At 50.7% G+C, this 19,971-nt stretch overlaps 1 protein-coding gene across 1 annotated transcript; it reads right to left on the bottom strand.

The window, feature by feature from the left end:
- Positions 1-9,317: 9,317 nt before the first annotated feature.
- Positions 9,318-17,626, bottom strand: LOC121463931 (orphan sodium- and chloride-dependent neurotransmitter transporter NTT5-like). Its single transcript, XM_041676541.1, has 11 exons — positions 17,371-17,626; positions 17,099-17,256; positions 16,877-17,015; positions 16,596-16,774; positions 15,095-15,205; positions 14,766-15,007; positions 12,182-12,368; positions 11,757-11,941; positions 10,500-10,658; positions 10,005-10,170; positions 9,318-9,764 (listed from the first exon to the last, which is right to left on the bottom strand). The coding sequence occupies exons 1-11, from the start codon at positions 17,624-17,626 to the stop codon at positions 9,318-9,320; spliced, it is 2,229 nt and encodes a 742-aa protein (XP_041532475.1).
- Between the last annotated feature and the right edge of the window lie 2,345 nt (positions 17,627-19,971).

Genomic DNA, 19,971 nt, shown 5'->3' with positions numbered 1-19,971 from the left:
TAAGAGCAGGCAGGGGCTCGTTTCCTGCAGGGTCTCATTTGAACCACAGAGCAGGGAAACGCTGACTCTGCTCACAAGCGCCCTCTGGTGTCCGTGGACTCAGGCTGCAGGAAGGCAGACGTGGAAGGGAGTATCTGTCTCAGGGTTGAGCTGGGTGGAGACTCCAAGTCTTACCCTCAGCTGGTCTCACCCTACCGTCTTCCTCACAGGCTTTTGCCTCATCTCTCTTACTGTATTGCCTCCACGCAGGCCTTCTAATGTCAGAGCTGGCCTTTCCCTAGCCCTGCTTAACAGCTCTCTCTCTCCGTGTCTCCCCATTGCCTTGGCCAGGGGTGTCTATTCTAAGAAAAGTTCAAGGGAAGGGGGCTATCAAGTGACCCCAGGGTGGAAGTGTTGCCTCTTCCTGGGGTCCTACCTTCTGACCCCCCTACCGATATGAGGACCCTCCTCGCTTCCTCAGGGGTCCGGGTTACATCCCCTCTGGAATGCTATACTGCTTTCTTCTGGAAGGCTTAGCCGGGAGGTGCGGTCATGTGCAAGAGATGAGGCACCCCAGACAGAAAGTAGGGTGTCTTCTCTCATTCTACCCCACTCTTCTTCCCTTAGGGAGACTCTGGGGGCCCATTCATCTGTGATGGGGTGCTAAGGGTAGTAACCCCTGTGCCTGGCCTGGGCACCTAGCATGTTCACCAAGCTGAAGCTATATGAGACGTGGATTGAGGTCACCACGGGGAACAACCCATGAGGTCCCTGTACCTTCCTTAGTAAACTGACATCCATCCCCTTACGTTCTGCCCTGTCCCCCTTTTCTGGGCTCTAGGTACCTCGGGGTCTAGGACTCAGCAGGCAGAACCCAAACCCTCCTGAGCCTCCCGACTCGGGTACTGGGTATGGATTCATGCCTTTAGCGGGAAGAAGGAGCTGAGGCAGGCGGAGCCAGCAAGTCTCAGCAGGTTCCATGTGCTTCTCCCATCTGGAGAACATGGCAGGTCTAGAAGCCACTCAAGCAGAAGGAGGTGGTGATGGCCTGGTATGTGTGTGTTTCAGAGATGGAGGAAAGGAGCCACCCAGGAGACAGGACAGGGGCACAAGGTGACAAACCCAACCGAGGTGCCTCATTGTTCTGGAGACACTGAGATGCCTAAGGACATCTTGAGCAGAAAAAGGAGGTCACTCCATGACACGGGGCAAGGGAGGAGGACCACAGAGTGGGGAAGCTTATTCCCTTTGTGAGTATTGGTGACCACAAACCACAATTAACAGTAGGACTCACAGTCGCTGAAGATGTGGCGCTGAGGTGAGTCATGGGTGAAGACCATGGCAGCGAGCACACAGAGATCCAGAGACGAGCTCCCAAGTAGACTGTGAAGTCCATGGCTCCTGTGGACGCTGGTGTATGAGGGCCTGCCCAGTATGAAGATGTGGCCACAGCAGCTGGCCAAGCCTGGTTTGTGGAGTGCGCACTGATCTCTGTGCAGTACTCGGCTGGGTCACATGACTGACATGTTGTCCTGATCCGGTGTCAGCAGAGCTCCAGATGCCCAAATCCAGGTTCACACTCCAGCCACAATGTCAGCACGAACTGCTACTGATGCCCAAGGCTCCAGTGTATTGGGACCTCTCCCGGCTGGGAAGTCTGCAGCATCCAACAGTGTCCCCAGAAGGGACACGAGTGAGGGTTCTCTCAAGGTTGAGCCCCCAGGCCTCCTGGGAAATCTACTGTCCAGGAAATGAAGGAAGAGACAGATTGAGGAAGAGAAGAAGAGAGGAAAAAGGTGAGGTGAGAAGGAAGAGGAAAATGGAGAAAAGAGAGGAAGTGTGGGGAGAAAAGAGGGGAGGAGGGGTGAAGGAGAGGGAAAGAGGAGAAGGAAGAAAGGAGGAGTGGGGAAGAAAGAGTAGGGATGGGGTGAGGAAGAAGAGGGACATCCTGTGACAGGCTGAGCAGGGAGGGGGCCTGCAGGAGAAAGTGCAGGTATAGAGACAGACCCTGATCTCACTGGGGACATGGCGGTGACTCCATTACTTTTTCTTCATACCCTTGTGCATGAAGAAATCCCACCCTAGGTCCAAGGGTAGAGGAACACCGAACACTCCATACAGGAGACCATAGAGTGTGTGTCAGAGCTGGGGAAGCAGGGCAGGGCTGGGGACATGGGGTCACAGGATGACGAGGCACTCTGGGAGTCAGGCTGAGGCTAGTGAACTCTGGTTCTCCTGGGGAGAGTGGAACTGTGGTATCAACATCCCCGAAGGCTGGCAGGATGTGTGGGTTTTGTGGGTACTGCTGGTGGTCCCACTAATGAAGGGAACAACTAGCTTGGGGAGCCTTCCATTGGGTGGGACCCTGACTTTGGGGCAGAAGCTGTTGTTGAGTCCCAGCTCAGATCACACTGTTTGGAGGCTACTTTGATATGAGTAGGTTTGGATGTCACTAGGTGGGGCCGGACCCCTCCCTCACAGTCAACAGCCTATGAAAGCCAGATGCATGGGCTGCTGGACTTGAATTACTGCTCAGTAGAGCAGGGTCTGAGTCACCGCTGTGGCTCCAGCATAGGATGTGATGTCCTGAGCTAGCCCAGGAGCTGAATACCCTAACAAGAGGCTGAGCAAGAACAAGGATGCTCCGCTGCCCCCTCCAACTGGGCCTGTTAGTCACACGGACAAGACAGAGAACAGCAGGAAAAGTTGTCTGTTCTAGGGGCTTCGGGATAGGGTGAGGCCTGCCCAAATGTAGACACAACATTGTCCACACTCACCCTTGTGTCTATCTGCAGTAAACTCTCCCATCTGCTACACAAAGCTCTGTGCATCTCAGATGAAGGCATTTTCAATAATCACAGGGACTGGAGAGCCAAGGGGGAATCCAGCACAAGGTCCTGGTGATTGTGCCTTAGAAGTGAGACGGGGCATTTGATGACCAAAAATATTTAAGTTGAATTCCAAATTGAGTTAGAAATGTCCTAATAAGCGTACTGAAGGAGACAGAACCAGATATTAACAATTTTAAGCTTGAAAACATAAAACAAGGTCCGAAAAAATACTAGGGAAGAAAAAAATTAACAGTTGAAAAAGAAAAGTTTCAAAATGTGTGTATCTAGGCCAGGCAGATAACTCAGTCAACAGAGTGCTTGTCTGTGAGTGTGGGGACCTAGGCTGGATCCCCAGCATCTGCAGCAGGCTGGAATCTTCCAGAATGTTCACACAGGAGAACAGCACTTCAGTGGTGGGATCGTCACATCAGTGAGAACAGTGTGAGGGGAACCAGGATCATGAACCATTCTGTCATTTTCCCAAAGATGGTAGCAGGGACCATTGTCCTAAGAATGTTTGCAGAAAGCCCCACTACCTTGAGAGCTGTTTGCTGACGGAACCTGCCTCATGTCCCAACTATCTTGATAGCAGGGACCATTGTCCTAAGGATGTTTGCAGAGAGCCCCCACATCCCAACTACCTTGAGAGCTGTTTGTTAACGGAGCCACAAAAAGAATGTTTCCGCTTACCAGGTGTGCTGACCTTTGCTACCCTGGCAAAACCCCCTACCCCAACCCAAATTCCTCATTCAAGGGGTATTTAAGCCACAACCATTACGCTAATTAACGGAGGCTTTGACAAGAGAATTTTGCTTGGTTTCGTTCCTCTCTCGTGCCCATGTTCTTTCAGGTAGCGCCCCTTCAGACCCTGGAATAACTAGACCTGCTGGACGGGTACACCATCCAAGAGCAGCAGACGGACGGAGGGAAGAGGAGTAAGAGAAGCCGAGAGGCTACACAGGGTGTCACCACAAGAGACACAGGGAGACAGGAAGGCAGTCTCCCCTGAGCGTGAGCATCATGGCATCTGGGGATGGGGCTCTGTGATGGCCTTTCCGGGACCCCACTGAACACAGATTAACCTTCTTTCTGGTCCTTTCTGCCTGGCCCCTTGTCTCTACCAATGTCCACCTCCCAAGGTTTGCCTCTGCCACAGTCCGCGATTCAGTGCTGAGAGTCTCAACCTCCACCTGGCTCTTCTTTCCCTGCATTTCAGCAGCTTCCGCCTTCCCGCTGTGAGATTGAGTTGCCTGGGATCTGGTCTAGCAGGTTGATAAATGGATACTGAGTCTAAAATTCTGAATCTCTACTAATGGACTTCTGGAGTGGATGACAGTAAGACCCTTGACAATCTTTATTTAGTTCCATGAATATATCTGACTTTAGATATATTTATCTACACAAGTTAACTAACCCTATGAAATATATGTATCATGTGCCCTTGGTGAAGACAACCACTGTTTGTGAAGGAGGTCCTATACTTTAGGCATTATCATGCACACATAGAGAACTTCCCTGTACCCTTAAAACAACAGGCATCTTCACAGATTAAATAAAGAGCTGTGTGATCAAATAAATTCTTCCAAGAAACAGAGCTCGTATGTTGACTGTCAAGGGTTTAGAATGGGCGTATACTCAATGTACCACAGATCCCTGAGGATGAGGAATTCTGTCATTGGGGTCCACAAAGCCCCCTGGTGGAGATTTGAAATTGTACACCAAGCCACAGAGATCCAACACATTAATCCAGATTCCGAGCAACTCCCAAACATAGAGTTGGGACCTCAGTACATGTCAGCATCTTCCCCTGTGCAAACTTTTTGAGACCCCACTTCTTGCGCATCCAGTATCTTGTGCAAATATTTGTAAATGGTACCTAAGCTATCCAAATTTATACTGGAAACTGAATTAGATCTGATTTCTCTATGTTTACCCATGTCTCATCCCTTCATATTAATTTATGTATGTTAATTCCAAAGTTGCGGTCAATCAGCTCCACCTGTGTGGGCCAGATGACGGTGTCATCCCCATCAGTTCTCTAGCCGTGCCCACGATCCACAGCGGAATACGGCCACGTCCATGTTGTCCTAATCAGGGTTACTATTGCTGTGATGAAACACCACGACCAAAAACAAGCTCCACATCACTGACACTGCTCATCATTGGAGGGAGCCAGGCAGACCTAACGCAGGAACCTAGCAGCAGGAGCTGATGCAGAAGCCATGAAGGGGCGGTGCTTACTGGCTTACTCCCACTAGGATGGCCCTTTAAGCCCCACTTAAAGCATTCGGCAACTTTTCTAACCTGAAGTCCCGAAGTCCAGCATGGTCAGGCTTGTCACAACAATACCCGGCTCCCTGGTACCAACGTCTATCTTAGTCACCGGTCTATTGTTGTGAAGGGACACCGTGGCCAAGACGACTCTTATAAAAGAAAGAATTTAATTGGGGTTTGCCTACAGTTTCTGAGGCGTACTCTATCATATTCACGGTAGGGAGCGTGGTAACGTGCAAGCAGGAGAGAGAGAGAGAGAGAGAGAGAGAGAGAGAGAGAGAGAGAGAGAGACTGGGTCTGGTTCGGGCTTTTGAAACCTTAGAACCCACCCCCAGCAATACACCTACTCTAGCAAGGCCACACCTCCTAATCTTTCTAAGCAGTCCAACAGAAGACTAAGTATATAAATTTATGGGCTCACAAGGGCCACTCTCATTCCAACCCCCACATATGCCATTGTACGTCACTAAGTTTGAGTGACAAACATAAACTCTGGGAACAAACCTTCATTTAGTATCTGGACACACGGGCAGTCTCCCTGACTGGCTCCCTATGACCACCTGTCTGGGCTCACCAACCAGAGAGAACCTCAGTCCTGTGAAAATGAGGCAGATGGAAGAAATAGAGACATGGTTCCAGAAAGACAGAATGCTGAGGCTGGCTGGGCTGGTGGAGCGCTCGCCTAGCGGACATGAAGCCCTGGTTCAAACCACTGCATCTCACAGACCAGGCATTGATACCAGCACTTTGGAGACAGAAGCAGAAGGATCAGAAATTCAAGTCTATCTTTGGCTATATCATGAGTTCAAGGACAACCTGAGCCCTAAGACCCTGTCAAAAGGAAAAGGGGGGGGGTGAGAAAATAACTGAGGGTATCTTAGTAAGGGCGACCATGACCAAAAGCAAGCTAAGGAGTGAGTGAGTTATTTGGCTTACACTTCCATGTTGTAGCCCACCATCAAAGGAAGTCAGGGCAGGAACTAAAGCAAGCAAGAAACCTAGAGGCAGGAACTGATACAGAGGCCCCTGGATGGATACTGCTTACTGGCTTGCTCCCTTTGGCTTGATCAGCTGCTTTCTTATAGAACACAGGACCACCAGCCCAGGGACAGTACCACCCACAAGGGGCTGGACCTTCCCCCATCAATCACTAATTAAGAAAATACCCTACAAGCTTACATACAGCCAGATCTTACTGAGGAATTTTCTCAACTGAGGTTCCCTCCTCTCAGATGACTCCAGCTTGTGTCAAGTTGACATAAAGCCAACCAGGACAGAGAGGAAGAGACAGAAGCCATAAGTGCCTGTAGAACAGACCATGACGAGAGGGAGGGATGAGGAGGACCCTGTTCTCGTGGATGGTGACACAATTTTGAGGATTGTGGCCTCTGTGCCGCATGTCCAGGCTGGAAAGTGACCTTGTGGGCCTTGGCAACTTAAACCCCAACCACCTCTCCCGACACTGAGTGCTGCTGTTCAACCTGCTAGAGAGTTGGGCACTGACTGCTGTGGAAGACAAGAGACCAACGCTCAGATCCTGGGGGAGATCCTCAAATACTCTTCATGTTTTTGTCCAAGATTACCCCTCTTCCAGCAACCCTGTAGTGCAGACTCCAGGTCTCCTCCTTTACCCAGGAGTCCAGACCCAAAGCTCCAGACCCTGAATCCTTTCCCTCAGTCTCAGGGGTACACACCCAAACCCTCATTCCTTACACCAGAGCCCTCCTCCCTAGAGCTGTGTGTCCAGACTTCAGCCTCTTTCCCAGACCCAGAACAATGTCTGGCCCTTGCTCCTGAGACACAGGGTGGAGGTGGCTCCCTCCTGCCTCTGCTCTGCTAGATGAAGACAATCCCTGTGAAGGCACCCTGGTGTCACCCAGTGGCTAGTCCCTCCGAGTACAAGCACAGCCTTGGGAAACTTGGACTCTGCCCACTGTGCTCTCCACTCTGTGACGCTGCCGCCCACACTCACCCACTCCTCCCCCTGCCTCAACTGCAAACAGGGTCGTGGTCAAAGGACTTTATGGATACAGAAACAGGTGTCACACCTGTGAGATTAAAAAGAAACAACCAGAGGTTGTGGTGTTATACCCAAATCCACAAAGTCCCCGCAAAAGCCAACAAGGAGACGGAATCCCCTATATAAAGGCAAAGAGCCTTTATTTTAATTAAGTTTGCAAACTCAGTCTCTCCGCATGTCCAATGTATTGGAATAACTGGAGAGCCCCAAGCTCAGTTAGAATTGGGCTTTTATAGTAGTAAAGGTGGGGGTGAGGGGTTTCTGAGGTTCAGGGCCTTTGATTGGCTGACACTTGTCTAGGGTGCCCTGGTGAGTGTGCTGGCAGGTGATTCTAGGAATTTCCTTTGGATGGTCTGTTCTTGGGTGGTGCTGGGTCATCTCAGTTCATGGTCCTTCCTGCAGCCAGGTATTGCTTCAGGGTAAAACTGCTGACACCCAGGCCTCTACCCTGGCAGGTGATAATGGTTGGAAGTTAAGAACTTCCTTTGGGTGGTCTACTCCTATCAAGCTTATCATGGTGGGCGGAGTCCTACAGTCAGGTGTGGTTCCAGTGCCTCACCTTCTTGGTGACAGCAGTGGCGTGGACCTTGGGACAGACTCAGTCCTGGGGTCAGCATGGTGGTCGATATGGGGTTAGACACTGAGAGGAAGTGCCTCCTGTTGTTTCCTCACGGGTGGGCTGCTTAGAACTTGTGTCCACACAGCCGAAGGGTCCCAAGTCCCAAAGCTACTGTGTGAAGTGTGTGTGAGAGAGAGAACACTGTGCCCACAGCGGGTATGTGTGAAGTGTGTGAGAGAGAACACTGTGCCCACAGCGGGTATGTGTGAAGTGTGTGTGTGAGAGAGAGAGAGAAAGAACACTGTGCCCACAGCGGGTATGTGTGAAGTGTGTGAGAGAGAACACTGTGCCCACAGCGGGTATGTGTGAAGTGTGTGTGTGAGAGAGAACACTGTGCCCACAGCGGGTATGTGTGAAGTGTGTGTGTGTGTGAGAGAGAACACTGTGCCCACAGCGGGTATGTGTCAAGTGTGTGTTAGAGAGAGAACACTGTGCCCACAGCGGGTATGTGTGAAGTGTGTGAGAGAGAACACTGTGCGCACAGCGGGTATGTGTGAAGTGTGTGTGTGAGAGAGAACACTGTGCCCACAGCGGGTATGTGTGAAGTGTGTGTGTGTGAGAGAGAACACTGTGCCCACAGTGGGTATGTGTGAAGTGTGTGTGTGTGAGAGAGAGAGAGAGAAAGAACACTGTGCCCACAGCGGGTATGTGTGAAGTGTGTGTGTGAGAGAGAACACTGTGCCCACAGCGGGTATGTGTGAAGTGTGTGAGAGAGAACACTGTGCCCACAGCGGGTATGTGTGAAGTGTGTGTGTGTGTGTGAGAGAGAGAGAGAAAGAACACTGTGCCCACAGCGGATATGTGTGAAGTGTGTGTGAGAGAGAGAGAGAACACTGTGCCCATAGCGGGTATGTGTGAAGTGTGTGAGAGAGAGAACACTGTGCCCACAGCGGGTATGTGTGAAGTGTGTGTGTGAGAGAGAACACTGTGTCCACAGCGGGTATGTGTGAAGTGTGTGAGAGAGAACACTGTACCCACAGCGGGTATGTGTGAAGTGTGTGTGTGTGAGAGAGAGAGAACACTGTGCCCACAGCAGGTATGTGTGAAGTGTGTGTGTGAGAGAGAGAGAGAGAACACTGTGCCCACAGCGGGTTTGTTTGAAGTGTGTGTGTGTGTGTGTGTGTGTGAGAGAGAGAGAGAGAGAGAGAGAGAGAGAGAGAGAGAGAACACTGTGCCCACAGTGGGTTTGTTTGAAGTGTGTCTGAGAGAGTGAGAAGCATGTGCCCACAGCGGGTATGTAATTCACCAACCTCATTTATTAACAGACCACAAATGCTGTCTTGGCAGCACGTGAGATCACTGTCCATACAGTTGACAGGCAAAAGGGCTTGGCAGGGCTAGAGGGAGCACTCTGTCCGACCTGGGCACACCAAAGTTGTATCCATATCTCAGAGAGTCAGGGGGCCCTGGGCACAGCATCTAAACTGCTGGAAGACGGGCTTTGAGTTGGCATGTCAGCTGAGCCCCAGGGAGGCTCTCACGGAAGTTCCCGCTGGGTTTCCACACACCTGTCTTCTGCTGTTTGTGGGGCAGGGACTGGCTTGATGTGCATCAGCAGAGACTAAAAACATATAACATGGCCACTTCAGAAGCCTTATGCCAGTTCTTTCTGTCTAGTGCTTTGGCCACCTGCTGGGAGGACAGTGGGCTTTGGTGCCTCAGGATTGTTGGGGACAGTGGAGTCACCTCGAAGGCTGAAACTGGAGAAAATTTTACTGTCACGTCTTGTCAACAGGTTTAGGGGTTGAAGGAGGATGTCATCTGTGGGGTTCTTTCTTGGGAGTGGAACCTGGCCACCTTTGTCCTGGCCTCTGACTGTGAGTCTTCTTAGCATGTATTCAGGCCACTGGCTGACCTTGTTGGATCCCATTTCTGTCCTTTTGGAGGATGAAGGCTTTTTAAAGACCTCACAGATGACCTGGTCGTCCTGGTTCCACCAGTGCTGCAGCGGATACACAGGGATGGGCAGCAGAGCCAGGACGCTGAGGAAGGTGATCCAGCCCAGAACTATCTTCTGGTAAGTCTGCTTCACTTCCTGGCTCTGGAGACAGGGACAGTGGACCACAGGGGGAAGCGCTCAGTCTGGGTGCAGTGTCCCCAGGTCCCCAGGGCAGGAGATACAGGTGAGGACTCAGTCTGAATATTCTGGGAACAGGTGTCCCCAAGTTTTGGGGGTAGGAGATGCAGGATGGGGGGCTGAGTCTATGTGCTTGGGGTTTGGGGTCTCCAGGTCCCTAAGTGTAAGAGCCACAGGGTGGGGTGCCAGGTCCCCAGGGCGTACCATACTGTCATTCCAGGAGATGTAGTAGAGGGATTTCCTGTGGTAGAGATTCAGGAAGTAGATGACGAGCAGCACCAGCAGGGCGGGCAGGGTCACATAAGTCCACAAGAAGGTGAAGGGTGCCCACACCAGGCGGCCCAGCTGGTAGAACATCTCAGCCCTGAACCTGGATGAAGGAGGCAGCCATATGGACGTAAGGCCTGGGCATACCTAGGCATAGGTAGACCTTCTATCTCCAACTCTTGGAAACTCCTGATGCTTAGTGTGGGGGACCAGGCCTCCCTGGCTCTGGACCATGTTTTGTTACCCATGAGAATAGTTCAGTCCACAGATGGTACCACCACGGCCCTTGGCCTGCAGCGCACTTAGGAATGCATCTTCCTGAAGGATCTGCCCACTCTCTGAGGACTTTGACTCCCGTGCAGTGCCTCTGCCCCCTGAAGGCCTAGAATAGATTGGATAGCTAAGCCCCCCCCCCCAGGGAATGGAAATTACCTCCTGATTCCATAGACAAAAGCCAGAGAAAGGTTCTGGAGCACCACAATAACGACAAGGACCATAGGGACCAGGTGGTCATCAAACAGGAACACCACGTAGCTGCCCAGAAGTCCTCCCAAGCAGACAGTCACTAAGGGTGGAAGTGGATGGGGTACACTGGGGGTTGTGAGCTGGGGGTCCATGTGACTCCGGGATGCTTCAGGTGAGGTAAGTGAGAGGAAGATTACAAGGTAGGGGCTTTTGTACCTGGTATCAGCACTGTCACTAAGACACAAAGGCAACCTACTGACTAGGAGAAGATCTTCACCAACCCCGCAACAGACAAAGGTCTGATCTCCAAAATATATAGAGAACTCAAGAAACTAGACATTAAAATGCTAATTAACCCAATTAAAAAATGGGGCACTGATCTGAACAGAGAATTCTCAACAGAAGAAGTTCAAATGGCCAAAAGACACTTAAGGTCATGCTCAACTTCCTTAGCAATCAGGGAAATGCAAATCAAAACAACTTTGAGATATCATCTTACACCTGTGAGAATGGCTAAAGTCAAAAACACCAACGATAACCTTTGCTGGAGAGGTTGTGGAGGAAGGGGTACCCTCATCCATTGCTGGTGGGAATGCAATCTTGTGCAACCACTATGGAAGTCAGTGTTTCGGTTTCTTAGGAAATTCGGGATCAACCTACCCCTGGACCCAGCAATACCACTCTTGGGAATATACCCAAGAAATGCCCTATCATATGACAAAAGCATTTGTTCAACTATGTTCATAGCAGTATTATTTGTAATAGCCAGAACCTGGAAACAACCTAGATGCCCTTCAATGGAAGAATGGATGAAGAAAGTATGGAATATCTACACATTAGAGTACTACTCAGCGGTAAAAAACAATGACTTCTCGAATTTTGCATGCAAATGGATGGAAATAGAAAACACTATCCTGAGTGAGGTATCCCAGACCCAAAAAGATGAACATGGGTTGTACTCACTCATAATTGGTTTCTAGCCATAAATAAGGGTCACGGAGTCTACAATAGGTGAATCTAAAGAAGCTAAGTAAGAAGGGGAACCCAAGGAAAAACATATAGTTATCCTCTTGGCTAAGGGAAGTAGACAAAATTGCCGGGGAGAAAATTGGGATCTTGGGGTGGGTTGGGTTGGGGGTAAGGGGAGATGGGGAGAGAAAAGTTAGAAGGGAAGGAGGTCAGGCCTTGGGAAAGCAGGAGGATTGGGATAAAGGAAGGTTGGACAGCTTGGGATACTTCTCGAAGGTTGGGATGTTTCTCTGCAGAGGAAGCACAATACTCTCCAGGAGCGTTGTCAGTGTGGCCAGACCCATGATGACAAGGGCAATGAAAAAGATGATGGCCCAGAAAGAGGAGCCAGGAAACAGCGAGATGACTTGAGAGAAGGCCACGTATGCCAGGGAGAAGAGCTCTAAGGCAGGACAGGGTCTGGATGGATGGGGTTGGGAGAGTACGTCATTAGTCATGTCTGCCACTCCCGTGGAAATCGAGAAGGTTAAAGTGTTCAAAGTTGTCCCTCCTTGGCTATGCGACCTGAGTGACATTCATTTTCTGGGTCCCTTGAAGTGAGCTACAGATGTGGAGGGGAGCCAAGATCAGAACTCTTGGCTGCAGGGAGGCCACTAGACCAGCCTCCTTGACAAACACACCTTTCCCTTCTGTACCAGGATGCTGCAGGGTGGGGAGAAACGGACCACATCCGCCTGGAGCTGACTGGGGAGCTGACTGATCCAGTCCATGTATTCTACTGGAGGTTTATGAATGATGCCTTGGGGAGGCCAGGCAGCCTGGGACAGCACACCTTTGATTATCAGATCAACCAGCTTGTTGACACTCCTGCTAGCATAGGAAGAGAAAAGAAGACGATAGAGAATGGTCTGGCTCTCCAAGCATCACCAACCAAGGAGGAGGAGAATCGCATACAGATATACGCTATCATGGCTCTGGAAGTCCATGGTTGGGGGCTCTGTGTGAGTGTGTGTGTGATATATGTGATGTGTGTTGTGTTTGTGTGTGTGGTGTGTGATGTATGTGATGTGTATGGTGTGTGATGTGTGTGGTGTGTGCGGTGTGTGTGGGGTTGTATGTGATATGTGTGTGTGTGCGTGAGCCACCCCAATTAAATGTTTTCTTTACAAGAGTTGCTGTAGTCATGGTGTCTCTTCATAGGAATAGTAACCAGAGCTAAGACAGTGTCTAAGACATGAAGGCCCCGAAACACAGTGTTAGTCAAGTCCTTTTCATTTGTGTCTGATATTCCATTAGTTGGATGTTTATGCTAACTTTTTTATGAAATCTTATTGCTAGGGTCTCAGATTGCACTTCCATGTTTACCTACAGGTAATGGTCAGGCATCATTTGGGTCACTGAACAAAGTCGTGACTCAGATGTCTGTGAGTGGGTGAGCAGCGGCCATGGAATCCCCGTGCAAGTGATTTGATTGTGAGAAGTACTTGTCCTCAAAGGCAGTGGCATGAATTTACATACCCACCAACAAAGCACAAGGCTTCCTCTAGCTTCCCTGCACACTGGTTCTCACAGTTTCTGCCTGAACCTCTGAGTCTGTAGCTGACAGTTATCGCAGCGCGTGGGCAGTGTGGTCTCGCTGCAGCCTTACCTTCAGCTTCTCAGGTGCAAGCTGGGTGTGGTGGCACAATCCTGTCACCACAGCATTCAAGAGGACAAGGGGGGGTCAGAAGTTCAAGGTCATCATCCTTAGCTACATAGACAGATCAAGGCCAGCTTTGGCAACATGAGACACTGCCTTTTAAAAAAAACCAGGTGTTGGTAATGCACACCTTTAATCCCAGCACTCAGGAAGCAGAGGCAGGTGGATCTTTGAGTTCGAGGCCAACCTGGTCTACAGAGTGAGTTCCAGGACAGCCAGGGCTACAGAGAGAAACCCTGTCTCAAAAAAAAAAAAAAAAACAACTCAAAAGATTTAGGCCATGAGATAGTTCAGCGGACAGATCACTTGCCATTCAAACTTGGAGTTTGATCTCTGAACCACACAAGAGAGAAGCAGACTCCACAGAATTGTGTTCTGACCTCCACACGCATACCCAGCCGTGCACGTGCAGGTGCACACATGCACCAAGCAGACAGACAGACAGGCATTGCTGCTAACCCTTGACATGCTAACTGGAAGGAAAACTCTCAAGCCTCTGAAAGCTACAGCAATGAAACAAAAGAGCAAGGAGAGGCTTGTGGGAGGACTCAGAAGGAAGGGAGGGGGAATTACATGACAATATCTCAAAAGATAAAAGAAATAATTCAAGGTGTATAAGAAAATTGGTGTATACAAAACAAATTCCAGTTCTGTGCCCATTGTGATGGCACATACCTTTATTATCTTGTGTGTATGGTTGTTTTGTCTTCATGTCTGTGTGTGTTTGTCTATCTTGTGTGGGCAATGTCCTCAGAGGCCAGAAGAGGGTGTTGGGTCCCTGGGCTGGACCTATATAGATGGTTGGAAGTCAACATGTGGGTGCTGAGTACTGAACCCAGGGTCCTATGGAAGAGCAGCAAGTTTGCTTGTTTGTTTTGGTTTCTTGAGACAGGGTTTCTCTCTGTAGCCCTGGCTGTCCTGGAACTCGCTCTGTAGATCAGGCTGGCCTCGAACTCAGAGAACCAACTGCCAGGGCCTCCAGAGTGTGCCACCACTGCCTGGCTGCTGTCAGTGTTCTTAACCACTGAGCAATCTCGCTAGTCCTGGCATACACCTTTAATCCCAGCACTGGGAGGCAGAGACAGGCGGATCTCTACGAATGTGAAGCCAGCCTGGTCTACAGAGTGAAGTACAGGCCAGCCATGAATAGACAGTGAGACCTTGTCTCAAACAACAAAAACAAAACAAAACAAAAAGAAACAAACACACCCCAGTATCTGGCTACAGCTAGAAAAAAAAAGCAGAGCGACTGGGCAAAGCGCAAACACCTGGTGCTTCCCAACTCAAACACAGCCCGTGCCAACAGCCGCCGCCCGCATCGTGGCAGCTGGGACATCATGGCAAGCTGTGACAGCAGCCTTGCGGGTTAAAGAAGCAACTTGAAAATGATCCTTAGCTTCATCTGCAATTTCTAGAACTGTCCTCCTCCGTTAGGCAGTGGTTGTTTACTCTGAGGATGAGGTGAAGTGGGGTTCAACGGAAGGGTCTGACCGACAGGACTGTGGTGCTGAAGGGGAGCTGAGGAGGGAAAGCTTCTGCTAACATTGCCAGGATGTGCCACTCACTTCTCAACACAGCTGGGCCCGCTGGTTGTGGTCCAGAAGCCCAGCACCAGAAAGATGATGGCTGTGCTCAGCAACGACGTCACCAGGTTGGCCATGGCCACAAAGAAGGCCAACTTGATGTAGTTGTCACCTCTAGTCTGGTAGGAAGAGAAAGTGATGATGGTGCCCATGCCAAGGCCGAGGGAGTAGAGCACATGGCCTCCAGCCTGACGCCATGTGTCCAGCGATGACAAGACAGAGAGCTGTGGAGGAGAGGGTTCCCAGGTGAGGTGAGGCTGACAGAGCAACGAACCTGGGAGGCCTGGGGAGTGAGGTAGAGAGGGACTCACCTCTATGGTCACCAGGCGCCTGAGGCTAGCCATCGCTCCTGGCAGGAAGAGACTGCGAATGAGGAAGCAGCAGAGGAGGACGTAGGGGAAGAATATGGAGAAAATCAGCATCTAGGCAGGTAGGTCACAAGAAGCAGGAGAAGGAAGATAGAGAAAACTTTAGTGAGGTTGAGGGCAGGCAGGATGCTGTGAGGAGGAGGGAGGTCCTGGGGGGGGGGGGGAGCTGGAGAGTGAACCGGTCAGTGGGAGGTGAAAAAGGAGGGCAGTGCCTAAGGAAAGACACCAAAGGTTGACCTCTGGCCTCCGCAGGCTTGTGCAGACCCCGCTGCACACACAAAAGGTTACGTTTGACAGGAGCGTCCCAGCACCCACCCCAATGTCACCCACACTCCCAAACCGCCCAGAATCACGTTCCTGGATCCAGTCTCTTATGTTTCTCTTCTGCCCTTTTACCTGTGCATGCTAGCATGCAGTCCGGGCCCTGCTAATTCCACTCCTTCTCGCTGTCCACCTTGTTCCTGAGACAGGTCTCACTGCCCTGGAGCAAGCTAATTAGACTAGGACCCTAGATCCTCCTGTCCCCACCACCCCAGTTCTGGGTTCCAAGGATCCCTTTCTGTCTGGTCTTACACATGGGTGCTGGAGACCAAACTCGGGCCCTCGAGCTGCTGTCCTGGAACTCACTCTGTAGACCAGGCTGGCCTCGAACTCAGAGAGTCCCCTGCCTCTGCCTCCCAAACTCTGGGATTAAAGGCGTGCACCTTCACTGTCTGCCCATGCTTCTTTCTCCCCAGCCTGTGAAGACCAATCTTCATTGTCTACCTGATTGTACTTAGAAGAATCCAGGGGGCTGAGGCATGCCCCTGGGTGTGTCTGTGGGGCTGTTAGAGGATTAACTAAAAGGGAAAGACCTACCTTGATGTCTGTGTCAACATCCCTGAGGCTCAGATGGAATAAAAGAGGGATGAGAACACCATCTGAGAACCACAGCTCCTCTGCCTCCTGTTCTGTGGGGACCCGAGGATGCGCACAGTCCCAGCCATGTGTTCCTCACCACACTGTATACCCTCAAACTATGACCGAAATAAATCCTTCATGTCAGGTCACAGTGAGAAGACTAATGGGAAAAGGCCCCTTCACACCGAACCCCTAGTCCGAGCAGAGTCTCTCTTTGTAGGAACGGTGCCAAGAACTGGTATGAGGAATCCAGATGCTCACAGGGACACAGATGGAGCACAAGGAAGGAAACCATTTCTGCAGGGTCACTGTGCACACCAGAAAGCCCAGGGAGGTAGAGGTGATAGAGCTAGGAGAAGTCTCTGCACAGTGAGGTGGGTGTCAGGGATGGTGACCAGAGAGTCCCGTCAAGAGCTTGCTTGAGGAAGCTATGGCCTCTTCCATGGGACACTTACTGGGGACACTGGTGGGTGTACATGAACCTGTCCTCTGGATAGTTGAAGGTCCTGAGGCTCAGCAGGAAGGAGGCCACGGGGACACTTACAAGCACTAAGATCCTCATCCTAATAATCAGGATGATATAGAGGAAGACCCAGGTGGCAAAGAGGCACAGGGTGATGTTCAGGACCAGCATCTCAATCCCTTCTTCCACCTGGCTGGAGGCATCAAGGGTTGTGTGATACCAGAAATACTGGTAGGGCACTGTCCGAAGGCACTGGATCTCTGCGGGGAGGAGGGGGCAGAGATTCAGATACTTAGAGGTCACCTTACATGCTGCCTCCAATAGCTCTTGCAACTAACCCATCTCCTTGTCCCTCTCCTTACTAGTCATACTGATGTTCCCATGGTCACGGGAATGCATCTTGCATTGTTCCCAGGGTAGAGGGTAATCAAAGGACTGGCCCAGGTACATGACGTTCCAGGAGATCAGAGCGCTGTTGTACAGGCTCACCAGCACACAAGCCTGAGGAGAACAAGGTGGGCCCGAGGGGCGACATGGAGGAGACAGGGCACCAGAAACTTGTGGGTCTGCCAGCCCCAACCTACCAGTGTGCTGGAGTAGCCCAAACCGCCTAGCCAGGGGGCCAGCTGCTTCCAGGCCTGGATGTTGTCCTTCCGTAGCCACTGTCCAATGATCATCTCCATGTACAACAGGGGGATCCCCACCAGCAGCAGCAGGATGAGGTACATCAGCAGAAAGCTGCCTGCGGAGGGGTGGGATCTTGCTCAGGCAGCTGGGAGCCCCTCAGCCCTCACACTCCTCCCTGGGGGGTCCCGACACCCCTTCCTTAACCTCACAGCATAGGCACTGACTTCACCTCCTCCATTCTGGTGGCACAGGTATGGGAAACGCCACACGCTTCCAAGTCCAATGGAGAAGGCCACCAAGATCAGGATATTCTCTGTCTTCTTCGCCTGGAAGTGGTTTGGGATCTTGGTAATTCGGACCTCTCTGGTCCTGAAGCCCTGGGACGCGGATATGGGGTTCATGCCCCTCTTCCTGTACGTGGGTTCTTTCTCCACAGGCTCTTTCTCCTTCTTATCCTTGGGAAGTGCTTTAGGAGATTGGTCCATGGAATCTCTTCACTGGTTCCACACCTAAAGGGGTCTTGAGGTCACCAAAAACAGCAGACTTTAAGATAGAACCAGTGTCCAGAGAGGCACAGGGAAGTGGGAGGTGTGGGGAGGGGGACAGAAAGTGTTCCTTTCAGGATTGGATTAGGATGTGGGGGTGTTTGAATTACTTATTTTATTTTAGTGTGTGTATGTGTGTGTACGTGTGTGTGTGTGTGTGTGTGTGTGTGTGTGTAAATGTGTGTAAATGTGTGTGCGCATGTGACTTTTCAAGACAGGGTCTCTCGGTGTAGTTCTGGCTGTCCTGGAACTCACTCTGTGAACCAGACTGGCCTCAAACTCACAGCAATCCGCCTGCCTCTGCCAGCCGAGTGCTGGGATTAAAGGCATGCGCCACCACTGCCTGGCCTTTTGGGGGGATGCTTGATTTAGAGTAGATTGCTGAGGCACAGGAAATAGGTACCAAGCCTGATGACCTGAGTTCACTCCCGGGACCCACATGGTGGAAGGAGAGGAGTTATGCTGCAGGCTGTCCTCTGACCTGCACATGTGACCGTGGCATGCACACACATACAACACAATAAATTAAATAGGACATACTTTTAAAAAACATATGGCATTGAATGTTTGGTTTTATCCAGCTTTGGATTGCATGACATATTAGTTCTGAAGGAGGATCTCATTAGCTCGGGCTGGTTTTAAGCACCTAATGTAGCTGAGGATGGCTTTAAATTCCTCACCCTGCTGCCTCCTGCTCCTGAGTCCTGGGCTACAGATGTGAGCCTCCATTCCTGGCTTCAAACTATCTTTACAATAAGGAGGCAGATATTCAAACACACTGCTCAGGCAAAGGCCAAACACACATCATTTATGCCTCAAAAAAATGCACAAAAAGAAAGCATGTATTTCTCAGTTTCATACATGAACTGAGCCTTTACAAATGCAGAGTGCTCCTGCAGAGGACCCAAATGCAGTTCCTAGACTCAGCTGGGGTGGCTCAAAACCACCTGTACCTCCAGAGACTCTGACACTCTCTTTCTGTCCTTTGCAGGAGCCTGCATTCATGTGCACACGACTATACCTAGACACACACGCCCATACATAGATACACACATTGCACATGACTATACCTAGACACACACACGCCCATACATAGACACACACATGTGCACACGACTATACCTAGACACATACGCCCATACATAGACACACACATGTGCACATGACTATACCTAGGCACACACACGCCCATACACAGACATACACACACCACAAACATTTAAAATAAAAGTACATTTTGGGATTTTGTTTGTTTGGTTAGTTTTTTGAGACAGGTTTTCCTTTTGCGGCCTTGACTGTCCTGGAGCTCACTCTGTAGACCAGGCTGGACCCAAACTCAGAGATCACCTGCCTCTGCCTCCCAAGTGCTGGGATTAAAGACGCGTGCCACCACCACCCAGCATAAAAGCAAATCTTAAGTAATGAAAACAATTGTACTTTTCTCTCTTGTGTGTTTATACTCATTTGTGTGTGTGTGTGTGTGTGTGTGTGTGTGTGTGTATGTGTGTTCTCAATCAGCCCCAGAGTAAGGAATTCCTTCTCACCAGGGCACCAGGTTTTCCCTTTGATCTAGTGCTGAGTGGTTTCCATTTAGCAAAAATGCTAATGGGGATGAGGTGCCACCTGGTTTGCTCCTGTATGCTGGTTGCCATGGTTTCCACAATGCTGTGTTCCCAGTCACAGCAGAAGAAAGCAGAAGAAAATGCACAGCAACGCTGAACTTTCTTCCCTTTTCTCCACATTTGTTCACCCCAAACGTCCAGCTTATGAAACATCGTTAGCGCATGGAACACCCTCTGATAATCCTCCCAGTGTCTGCCTGGGAGCCTACAGCCACGCCCCCTCTGAGACAACAGGCAAGGACTTCGTCAGACTTTTCTGTCTTCAAGGCCCTGTCAAACATGTGCCTTGCTATTGCCTGAGAATTGCTAATTGTGTCTGGAAGCCCTGTGGGAACGGGAAACCTTGAATAAAGACACAGAGAAGACATGGCAGATCCCTTTAGCCAGCTCCTGCTGCTGTAAGCGTCCTGTCTGAACCCCAGGAGGCAGCACTGAGACTGGCACTCAGAGGGGTGCCCTCCCCAGTGAGGGTTTTAACAGCACTTTACACACTAACAACTTCCCAGAGCCAGTGACAACAGCACTGCACACCCAGCTGTAAATGGCTGTGCCTTGCTCTGGTTCCAGGATCACAGATCCCAGGCTTTCTCTGGCTAGGAAGTACCTCTGGGCCTCTTCTGTAGGCTGAGTGCAGCCAGCATCCTCTTTGGGGACAGAGCAGGA

Source organism: Microtus oregoni, unplaced genomic scaffold (genome assembly GCF_018167655.1).
Source record: "Microtus oregoni isolate MIOR12 unplaced genomic scaffold, Mior012 000000F_ref0000247, whole genome shotgun sequence".
NCBI lineage: Eukaryota > Metazoa > Chordata > Mammalia > Rodentia > Cricetidae > Microtus > Microtus oregoni.
The sequence above is the reverse complement of the archived record's forward strand: the minus strand, read 5'-3'. Positions and strand labels throughout refer to the sequence as shown.

Excerpts from the sequence above, each read along its gene's own strand:
- LOC121463931 (XM_041676541.1), bottom strand. The coding sequence starts at position 17,626 with ATGGACCAATCTCCTAAAGCACTTCCCAAGGATAAGAAGGAGAAAGAG. Across the intron at positions 17,257-17,370 it reads GTGCCACCAGAATGGAGGAG|GCAGCTTTCTGCTGATGTAC; the intron begins GTGAAGTCAGTG and ends ACCCCTCCGCAG. Across the intron at positions 12,369-14,765 it reads GGGCCCAGCTGTGTTGAGAA|GAGTGTCAACAAGCTGGTTG; the intron begins GTGAGTGGCACA and ends CTATGCTAGCAG.